The sequence below is a fragment of the Scomber scombrus genome, chromosome 6 (assembly GCF_963691925.1).
Source record: "Scomber scombrus chromosome 6, fScoSco1.1, whole genome shotgun sequence".
In the NCBI taxonomy this organism is placed as follows: Eukaryota; Metazoa; Chordata; class Actinopteri; order Scombriformes; family Scombridae; genus Scomber; species Scomber scombrus.
The window spans coordinates 26,808,775-26,820,444 of record NC_084975.1 but is presented as its reverse complement, the minus strand read 5'-3'; the positions used below and the strand labels follow the sequence as shown (position 1 = coordinate 26,820,444).

The 11,670-nt window shown below is 38.2% G+C and overlaps 1 protein-coding gene across 1 annotated transcript; it reads left to right on the top strand.

The window, feature by feature from the left end:
• On the top strand, nucleotides 1-10,921 carry herpud1 (homocysteine-inducible, endoplasmic reticulum stress-inducible, ubiquitin-like domain member 1). Its single transcript, XM_062421060.1, has 8 exons — nucleotides 1-333; nucleotides 1,319-1,396; nucleotides 1,909-1,986; nucleotides 2,747-2,925; nucleotides 4,288-4,398; nucleotides 4,513-4,884; nucleotides 8,262-8,376; nucleotides 8,513-10,921. The coding sequence occupies exons 1-8, from the start codon at nucleotides 181-183 to the stop codon at nucleotides 8,702-8,704; spliced, it is 1,278 nt and encodes a 425-aa protein (XP_062277044.1). The 5' UTR covers nucleotides 1-180; the 3' UTR covers nucleotides 8,705-10,921.
• Nucleotides 10,922-11,670: the final 749 nt, after the last annotated feature.

Here is an 11,670-nt window from a genome sequence, read left to right as displayed (position 1 = left end):
GACGCTTAGTAGCAGAGCAGCTTCTCTACTGACGGGACGCTTGTTTCGCTTTTTTTTCTCGACCTTGTAAACAACTGTAGCAGAAAAACTGCTTTCATTTTGACAACTATAGTTGTAGCGAGTGAACAGTATCATCACACACGCACGACGAAAAAGGAGAGAGAGAAAAAGAGAGAAAAAATGGATGAAGGCGATTCTCAACAAAAGACGCTTACTCTTCTCATAAAAACGCCCAACCAGGCACAGGAAGACCAACGTGTCGATGGCGTCTGTCTGAACTGGACTATAAAGGAACTAAAAACACATTTATCGGCTGTCTACACAACCAAACCGGTGAGTTACGAGACGAATAGTTAACCTAGCTGGGCTAATGTTGACATGCTATGTCAGCTGTGTTATGTTGCTGTCTGGTTTCTCTGGTAGAAGTTCCACTACTGTGGAGGAAGGTGACAGGAAAAACATAACTCTGTACAGTCACTCCAAACTTTGCAGTAGTTTGTTGGAGGCTGCTTGATGATGGATGGGGGTAATAAAAAGTTGAGTGACATAATAAGCTGCACCCTTTTAAATGTGAGTCACATCCCCTCCTGATATATTAATACATATTTTAATAAAATACTCCAGCTAGAACAATAGGTCTTGTCTGATATGGAATTATTGCATAACACTTTTAATAAATACAGAAAGAAACACAGTTTGGAGTGAAAGTGCATGTGGCTGCCAAGTTTCACTCCTCTCTGGAAGACTGCAGCCTTCAAGGATAACAGTGTAAATCCAGGCTGCAGCACAGAGAGCTGCAACCTTTAGCTGATTTAATTATTATTATTTTATAAACAGTGAAGTTTTGCAGCTCTAGTGTTCAGGATCACTTATTGGGTGAAGAGCAATGTAGCAGACAGCCAATCAGGACCAAGACCAAACAGCAGTGTGTTGTTGGGACTGGTTCATGGACAGTGGGTGACACATTCACACCTGCATGTTATCACCTTAGAAAATCACTGATTATTGTAAAAGTTATACAACTTATCAGTCTTATATCTATAATTTGTCTTTTTTTGTCTTTAAAACCTTGAAAACAGCGTTGGTGTATGTACTGTGTGACTCGTGTCACATATATATATACACACAGTGTATATATATATATATTTACATTGGCCTCGCCTTATCCACCTAACAGCAGCAGGTGGTCATATCATGCCGTGTCCTTGGGAAGGACACTTTGTTTTATGTTTTGTATCCAACAGGCAGCACATTCGTCAAACTTCACCTGCAGAAAAGTTTTAACAAAAAGTTTTTTCTTCTTTTGTTTTTCCTTCAGGCTGTGAGCGACCAGAGGCTGATCTATGCTGGTAAACTGCTGCCTGACCACCTGCACATTAAAGATCTCTTCAGACAGGTACCTGTTAGCCTGCAAGAGTGCACAACCACTACTTTACCGCTCTTTTCATGCAGATGCTCATGCAGTTTAACATGCACGTAACCACACAATTTGATTACATGCTGCCTTTAAAGCGGCTGGCTAGATATGCTGAGCTTCTCTCACCGATATTTCTCTGTTAACAACTGGCAGGCAGAGGGATTTTCATGGCCTGTGAAAGGGTTGTTGTGCTGTCCAAAACCAGTCCAGTATAATATTTCATACTGTTTACTGGTTTTTGTGCGTGACTCCCAGCAGAGGCTCATATAACTGGAGATGAAAACCATCCAAAGTCCTTTTTAAAAAGCTTATAAACACAAACCAGCTTTTTGTGTTTGGGTGTCAGACTGATCTGCTGCTGCTGTTGTCTTCAAGCTTTGTTAGTGACTTCATTCACACTCAGTCTAACAGGTTTGATAGGTTTCCTCCTGTTTTCCCTACAGTTGAGACCATGGCTCTTTCTAATCAGACTTTTATCTCTGCTTTCTCAGACCGACTCCATTCCCACGCTGCACCTGGTGATTGCGTTCAGGAATGCACCCCAGGGATCACCGGGTGCTAGACCGAAGGTAAGAATCGATAGTGTTTGCATATTCCTTAAACACGGAGGAAATATTTGCTAAATAGTTATAATAAAACTGCCGCACAGGGAAGTCAGTGGATAGACTCGACTCCTGGTGTGACCTCTGACCCAATGACATGCAAAGTGTCACACTACTCTTCTTTTTCTTCTTTTAAACCCACAGCGGCTGGGTGAATGAAACAAACGAGTGTTCAGCGAAACTCCCGTCGGTTTTATTTTTGACTTGTAAGCAAAACAGCTGGTTTCAGTTTTTGCTTCAGTCAGCAGCTTATTTCCATTGTTTGTTGGCTTTAGATTTGCATACTCGACACATCTCATATACAATACCTTCCCTATGTGCAGTTTATCTCTGTATCCTAAATACAGTCACACATCTGACTGTAAATGAGTTGAACTAATAGCAATACACTTCCTACACCTTGTTTATCGTCGTCGTGAGACCCACATCAGCTTTTTGAGGAGTTAAGAGAAGCTTCAGCTGCCTCTGAAGTAAGTCAGGCTGGGATACTGACAGGTGCGCTTCATTACCATCCTGCCACAGAGTGCAACCGTCTCACTTCAGTTGGCATCTTTCAGGCGACAGATATTGAGATCAAGAGTGCAGCTAAAAATAATTTGCTCCTCCTCGTGCTGCAAAACTAAGAGAAGAAACACATCTCTATAGATTTCTCTCATTATTTGCCGTAGATATTGCTCTAATTTGAAACTATTTCTTCTTCTTTTTTCCTCTCTCTCTCTTTTTTCAGACCTCTAGTCCAAGCCCTGCATCAGACTCCGCTTCACCCACTACCAGCAGCTCCTCCTCCACAGCCCAGACACCCAGCACACCAGAGCTGAGGCAGAGGAGACAGACGTCCACGCCAGCTCACACACAGACCCCTGCCGCGTCCTTTACACAAACTCCCGCATGGCCTCCCGCTGCAGTGTAAGCCAGAGTGGAAGAAAACTGTGTGTCTGCTGAAGTTTTACTTTAAAGTTTTAATAACAATGACCGCACAACATTTTTAGTGACGTGGGCGTTTCCAGTGAAAACAGCGTAAAAGAAAAACCTGCACTTAAAACTGGATCACATCATAAAAAATCTGAAGCGAGACTGTTTTTCTTTTTCAGTTCCTTTTTAAAAGTTGACATTTTGGAGTTTCAACAGTGACACGTAACGCCTGTTTTGACTGTTTTGAGTTCCCCTAGACAAGTAAACATCCCATCATCCTTTTATATATAATGTGATAAATGGCTGACAGTGCTTTAGTCATTAAAAAAAGCCTTCAATAAGTTCCCCTCTGCACTTCCCTTCAAGCATCAGTTATTAACATGCATTATTAGAGCTTTTTAAGGTTTGAGCGTGTTTTATTTTTTCAAACCTTCGTCCTGCCGGTCGTCACACTAACATGCACCAAGGGGAAGTGAAAGAGGGCACGTCCAATAGTTAGTGAAACGCATCACTGACTGGCACTCAGGAACTCAACATATGTATTTTAGCAACTGTAGCAATTTCAGGGCAAATCTCTGCATTTCCATTTTCTGACTCAGTTTTTCAAAGTAAAGTCAAAACCTGCCTGTTCAGCCTGGCTTTTGATTAAGAATTATTAATAGTCTTTTTATTCAGTTTTTATTTTGATGTTTTAAAAATTTGTTGCACTTTATCATTCTATAAATTTGATCTTCTTATTCAATTTTATTTTTCTTTTCTTTTTAATCTCCTTTTTTAACCTAGTTTTTTTTTTTAGCTTTTATTAAACTTTTATCTCTTTTATTTCATTTTTACTTTTGTTTTATCTTTTATTCTATTTTAACCTAGTTTTTTTACTCTAACTTTGAATTTATATGTTCTCTTCTTCTCTGTTATTTATTTTACTTTATTTAAATTTTCTAAACTTTTTTATCGCTCTTATTTTCTCTCGCGTGAATTGGTCAAGTTTTTCTTTTTCTCTTCTGTAATTTCTTCTTTTCTTTTTGTTCTCATCGTTTTTACTCTTCTTTATGTTGTCACTTGTTCTGACTTATTATCAGCTTGTCAATCAACTGTAAAGCACCTTGAACTACATTAACCTGTATGAAAGCTGCTATATAAATAAAGTTTGATTGATTAATAATATAGTTATTTTAGAAGAAGTTTAACAGCAGGGTCCACACATAACAAGATGACTCCCCTCTGATAACTAGAGAAGTGTAAATAAAGACATATATGTTGCATCCGTTAAAAAGCTTTTACTTCATACTATATTGGATAGATGTAAGTGTGGAACAATTATTAACAGTCTCTCCGTCTCTCCGTCTCTCCCTGCAGGCCTGGAGCACCACAGATGACCCAGCCAGCCTTCCCCACCTACTCTCTGTACAGCCCTCAACAGCTGCTGTGGCTCCAGCATGTCTACGCCAGGCAGTATTACATGCAGTAGTGAGTTTAACTTCATATTTTGGTCATCTCTTTGTCATTATAATCTCATTGTGGTAGTGAGGGATGAACTGGTTTCTCCTATTCTTGATGTCTGTCTTGTTTTTCCACCAACAGTCACGCAGCTTTGGCAGCAGCGGGCACCGTTCCCTCTGCGCCGGCCGCCACCGTCGCCCAGTACCCTCCTGTCCCCCCCCACCAGGTACCTGTCCCAGCCCCCTTAGCCAATCAGAACCCCATCGACAACCTGCCCGCAAATCCGAACCCGGCGCAGGACGGCGCCTTCATCAATCCCGGGGCGGCCAACCAGAACATGCGAATGAACGCGCAGGGCGGGCCCGTAATGGAGGACGAGGACGACGTGGAGCGTGATTGGCTGGACTGGTTGTACTCCGCTGCCAGATTCGGCGTCCTGGTCGTGATCGTGTATTTCAACTCCAACCTGACTCGGTTCCTGCTGGTGATGAGCACCCTCCTCCTCATGTACCTGTAAGTCCAGCCTGCTCCAACAGCTGTTACGCTTTACATGTGACGCTCCTTGTGTATACATACAGCACAGCAGCGGCTCCATCTTGCGACATCCTTGTCTAACCTGATAAGTCACGGTTTGTTTAAGGAAGCAGGCTGACATGTATAGTAAACACAGCCAGTCTACAGTATCTGCTGCACACTTCTAAAAACAGGGATCCATGCCAGAAAATGTGTTGAGTGGAAACACCAAGTGATTTCACTTCCTGTTACACTGGATCAGTTACTGCCAAGTGTGAAGCACTTAGACACACAGTGATACAGCCCATGTCACAGTGCATCAAAATCAAACAATAAGAAATACAAATAGGCTGCATTTAGTCTTAATGTATTTTAACAATATTTCAGTGATTGTTTAGTCATTGAATACTGTTGAGACTTTCTGAACAGACCTCAGCTTTATTTTGCTGTTGAGCACTTCACTGCAAAGCTCAAGCTTATCAGATAGTAATAATGATAATGATTATAATCATAACAACAATAATAATAATAATACGAAATGAGAAAAAAAAATATAAATAAAAAATGATATATGATAAACAAAAATGTTTAGTCGCCATCTTAAATAGGTCAAGGCTCCAGTCACATGACCGTCACGTGATATGTGTACATACAGATGTACATATAAGTATAAAGAAGATAATACAACACATAATAGAGTATTTTATAAAATAATAATAATAATATGAAAACAATAAATAAGAAAATGATATATTATTAACAAAAATGGTAAAGTATATAATGATATGTATCTATAGACATATAGATAGAGCCCCCAGAGCACAATAGCAATACATCCGGCCTATTGCAATCACAACATCAATTAAAAAAAAAAGAAAGAAATATTCTAAAAAGAATGTCCCTCATTTTTAACATGTTGAAATAAAATATGAATCCACATTACAAAAGACCCATAAATGTAAAGGAGAACCATGTTATAGATAAAAAATGATGTGGAACAGAAACACAGTCCATGTGACAGCAACATTATTAAATCTTCATAGAGGCCCCTCTTTTTTCACATTGATGTTATGATGGCTGATGAAAGTAAATGAAATATATTTGTGTTATATAAATAAACAATGAATTGATTCACTGAAGAAAAAAAGTAGCTAAATAACAATGATCATTTGTAACCGTAGTAGACGTTCATTTGCATAATACGCTGTATATCTACTTCATCTCTCAGCTTGCTTGGCTCTCCACCTGTGTAACACAGCAGGATGTGGTTACTCACTTCCTGAAACACACTTTTATTCAAATGACGCAACAAGTCTCTTAACAAAGAAGAAAACCGCTGCATTTATTTGTAAAACTCCTGAAGATTTCAAGGCAAAGCTTCAGTGTTTGGTAAGGGAGGAGATCCTGACGTCAACCTTTGAATGGCAGCTGCTTAAGTCACACACCCACAGTATACATAGAACTTTCCACTAGCCTCTGCTTATCAAAGCACAGTGTGTCCAGACCTGGCACGGATCCCAGAATATCCTGACAACCTTACATTTTTTTTAGCATGACGTGTCTACATACTTTTTTAGATACAAAATTAAGCTTCTGTAAGTCGAATAATATTTAATGAAGATTTGAATTTTATAAGGAATTTAGCACCTAATGATGTAACCACAACTGATTACTGAAATTTAAGTGTCACTGAATTTATAACATTGAAATATTTGGCAATAATTTGTCTGACTTTTTGTTTTAAAATCCCCCTTTTTAAGTTCCCAGTAAATAAAACTTTTTACATTTTTTCTACATTTTTTTGAAAATTCGGTGGAAAATACCATAAAAAGTGCAATTTTCACAGAAAAATTAGTTTTAGTTTAATATGAAAATTAATATCAAATCAAAATTTAGGTTGTGGTAAAAAATTAAAAACAACGAAACTCATATTTAAGTTCAAATGATTTTTAAATTGTAAAACTTAAAATGACTTTCTCGAAAGACAGACGGCATTCAACCCCCATACATTTAGACTGAATTTTCAGAGATCTAAAATCTAAAAATAACATCTTTCTATGCTATAAAGTCAGAGTATTTAATATTCAACATCTAGTATTCAGTAGTGGTTACATTTTTTTGTTCTTGTTGTTGCTTGTAAGATTCAAATTATTTTGGCCTTCATTAGCTTCCATACAATGTTTAATGAATTGAGGAAAATTACAGATTTTTTGATTTATTCGGTTTAAATAGATACATTAGGTTTTGTGATTGGTGGCGATCATATCATCTGCATTCTTGTCAATCTTGTAATTATTATGTTGATAAGTTGAACTGACTCAACATGAGTGTGTTTTTATTCATTCCTCACTGACACTAACACAGTCAGTTGCTCACTTTCAGGAGACACAGTTAAACCGGGTCAAAGTCAGCATCCACGCCGCTGTTATCATCAGCAGCTCAGGCCGCGTTGTTCCTCGCCTGCACATTTCACCGTCTCACGCTCCATTCACGTTACATAACCCTCAACCCCCCCTACACACATACATACTTTCATACTTATTCCATTCATCTGAAAGGATTACATGGACTTAGACGCACACAGAAGGTTTTGCTGAGAGTCTTTTATGAGAGACAGAAAAATGTGAAAGACATTTATTGTCAATTAAGTTGACTGTAACTTCTAGAAAGAGCGGAGCGGTGCATATTGTGTCCAAAGGATGCAGCCCAACCTATTGAAGTCAGTTTCTGTTGTGCTCCATCACTCTCACACTCTCTATCAGTCAATTTTCCATATTCTCTCTCTCGCTCTGTCAGGAATGTAAACTGAATGGTAGTCATCATCATTTCAACACATTAGCAGCAACAAAGCAAAACAATAAGTTTAAAACTCTACATAAAGAAGTCATTTAGAAAAAGAGAACAGATTTAATGCAACTTCCAATATTTATTGAGACAGCTTAAGGTCACACAACAGAAAATGTGGCTAAACAAGTGGTAAGATATAACTACTAAAATTTGAATATAAATGAACACAGAAAGGTTAGTTTCATACTAATGTCATCATCAGAGAGACGATTCAACATGTTTACGTCTGATTTCTTCTACAACGGTCGTAGCTGCTAAATGAGTTGTATCAGTTTCTTTTAAAGCATGGTAGTTAGATCTAGACCACATACTGGAAAGCACCACGAACTAACTTTGTCCACTGGTGACTCCAAATGTAAGAGTGCTATTCATTGTTTGGGTGACATGACGCCAACAGTCTGAGTTCTCAGACTGACATAACCTCTTATCAGTGGTCTGGTAGAGGAAGTTAGGCTTTGCCACAGTTTTGGTGTTTGGTATTTGGATTCTCAGTACTTAACTATTTCGTCTCCTGTTCCTCTGCTCTACAGACACACCACTGGCTTGTTTCCCTTCAGAAGGCGAGCACAGGTCCAAGCACCCAACCCCTTGGAGCCCCCTGAGGACCAGCACAACCAGCAGAATGAGAATAGGAACCCAACTCCTGTAAGAAAACCATCTCCCAACTTGTTTTTGCAAAGCTTTCTTAAGTCCTGTAGCATGCTCAATAGGCCTCTCCCAGTTAATCTCATTGAAATGTTGTACTTGTTGCTAAAGAAACACTTGTGTCCTCTCTCTTCAGGCTGAAGAGCTCGCTGACAGACAAACGGAGGAACCTGCTGAAGCAGCAGCAGAAGAATCCGATGAACGAGGAGAGATGACGGCAGTTTTAGTGCCTCCTCACAGGGTGTCAGTCATGTGGACGGCTTGGGTTTTCTTCAAAACGTTCTTCTCCTCTCTCATACCCGAGGCTCCTCAGGGTGTGGCCAACTGACCAACCCCGGACGGACGACTGATAGAGACAGCAGACTCTTTTTTTAATTATTATTCAATGGGGTACAGTAATCTACGGAGATGTTTTCAGTCACGCTTGAAAAATCTTCCTTGTGGAAAGAGAAGGTAGATGGCTGCTGCTGCTGCTGCCAACTCAACAAAGAACAAAACATATTCATGTTCATATCAACAGTGACTGGAACCGCCCCGCTGAACTAGAACCTTGGACAGTAGTGCCTGGATCTATATCCAAGCACCACTGCCCTGTCTTTTTTTCTTTCTTTTACCCTGATAGACCTTTTGAATTGCCAAATATGTGGCCTGGAAAAGTTAAGCGTGATTAGAAACATCAGACAATTTTTTACGTAAAAATACGTTGTTCAATTAGATCTGGCCAAACATCTACCAATCTGTAAGACAAGCAGCTACCTGGATGGTGTCCTTATCTGTGAAACCACAGTAGGTGGCAGCTGATAGTAAAAATCAGTATCCTCTTAGCTGACACTGGTTTTATTCTTCCTGTGAGGAAATGTTATGATCCCTTAGGATTCGAAAGCAGCTTGTCTTGAGTTTTCACATTGAAAATCCAGATTATCATGAGCCCTGTTCAGTTTAAGTGAAAGTCACGCACCGACTAACTCAGTACTGTATGTTACGACTATCAGAATCTAATTTTTTTGTTTTGTTTTTGTCTAGGCAGAGATTTAGGTTTTCTTAAAATAAACTAATCAATTACAGCTTCAGCAGTAAAACTGAAGAAAGGCCATAAAGATTTTAATCTTCTGAGGAATTTAACACCTAATGATGAAATGTAACCACAACTGAATACTAAAATTTGAATGTCACTCAAGTTATAGCATTGAAATTATTTGACTTTGACAACAATGTTGTCTGAATTTATTTGGTTTGAAATCCCCCTTTTTAAGTTGCCAGTAAAAATATAGATTTTTTTAAAATTTAGTTTTCTTGTTTTTTTTTCAAAATTCTTACGCAACATTTTTACGCAACATTTCAGTATTAAATATAAAAATTAGTATCAAATCAAAAATGAGGTTGTGGTTAAAAATTAAATCACAACTAAACTCATTTAATTTAAATTATTTTTAAATTGTAAAAATTAAAATGACCTTCTAGAAAGACAGACAGGATTTAACCTTCATACATTTAGACAGAATTTTCAGAGATGTATTAGTATTAAATATTGTACATCAAGTATTCAGTAGTGGTTTACTTTTTTGTTGTTGTTGTTGCTTGTAAGTTTCAAATGATTTTGGCCTTTATTTGCTTCCATACAGTCACTGTAATGAACACTGAACAGCAGAGACTATAGTTTCCTGGAGCTCTTCTGTTTTGTGTGTTTCTGTTGAGTGTTTCAGACAATGGTGATTGAGACCAAATATACAAATCGACTGCTTCATTCTGCCAGTTATGTACATTTTCTGTGAAATAATGTAAAGCCCAGTAAAAAAAAAGGCAAGTTTTGTAAATATACTGTATGAACGCACTTTACAACATTTGTCTTAAGCAAGCTTCCTTACATTTAAGGGGGTTATGATTTACTGTTAAATAATAATGGTGCCTAAAGGCCTCAAATTCAAGTTAAGTCTATAATCCCATTAAAACAAACAAAAGGTCAAATCGATAGTATTTGAATTACAGTAAAAAAAAAAATCAAACAATTTAAAATATGAAATAGTATATTTAGCATATTTATGCAATCAAATCAAGTTAACAAGGACGGTCTTCGTTTATATCTTATATCACCACTTCCTGACAGCTTTATCTACAAAAGTGCAACCGATTCACAAGTCAGCCCAGTTGTGCAGATATGTGACTAGAGGCCCAATCACTTGTTTTTATTTGCATTTATTAACTGTATTCTGTGTATCTTTTATTGATCTATAGAGAGTTTAACTGCCAAATGTCAGGTATTTTACACCTTTCAGTAAACAAGTGGAAAGTCATCTGTCAGCCAATAGACTTCATGTACTGCATCAGCCTCGGCTTATTCCACATTAGCGCTCGGATTCCCTCGAGGGAATGACAACATTTTCTGACATTGGACACTGTGTATTGTAATTTTTAATGCTACGACTTTGAATTTCTTTTGTTTGTTTGTCTTACTGTCTGAATTGCTTATTAATGGATGCTGTAGAATGATGAGTGTGTTGAAGGAGATTTGCAATAATGAGATGCAATAAATATTCTTAGTCCTCTTCATGGTGATGTTTGTCAGTGCAGAGTTTGACACTAGAAGACTGTTTTCATGTTAAATGGATTACATGCAATTGTAAGGATTTTAACAACCATTATTATTTAAAGCCTAGTACTTTATATATAGGAGTTCTTCAACTTTAATGTCAATGTGCTGCAGATGTGGTTTGTGAGGACAAACAGATTTTGGTCCAAAGAGAACCAACCGTTTGTTGACCCCTTGTTTAAACGTGTGAACTCATCATGTCACCATAGGCAGTGCTGTGGCGTGATATCGTGTACATGCCCTAGTTGCACCGACCACACTGCCAATACACACAGAGCTATTACAGTTCATCCATATGCCTCTCCAATGTTTGCCATCATCACCAACAAAGTACAACTGAGCTGATGGGAATGTTCCTAGTTTTTCAGGTATTTGGTCATAAACCAAACTCAAGTCAATTTTATTTATGTTGCGCCAAATCAACACAGAAGTTATCCAGGGGCACTTTTCACATAGAGCAGGTCTTTATTCTACAGAGAAGGAACATTCCCCCAAAAGCAGCACTTGGCAACAGCAGCAGGTAAAGTATTAAACACATTTAAAGTTTGACCTGATTCCACTGTGTGAAAAGTTAGGAGATCACTAAAGTTATTACAATTGATGTCGATTGAACAGATTTTTTTTTAATCATCCTGCATGAGGATCATACACGTTTGAATTGAGTGTTGTGTTGTCTTTAGATGAAGCATGCTAGAGTTTGCAGTTCT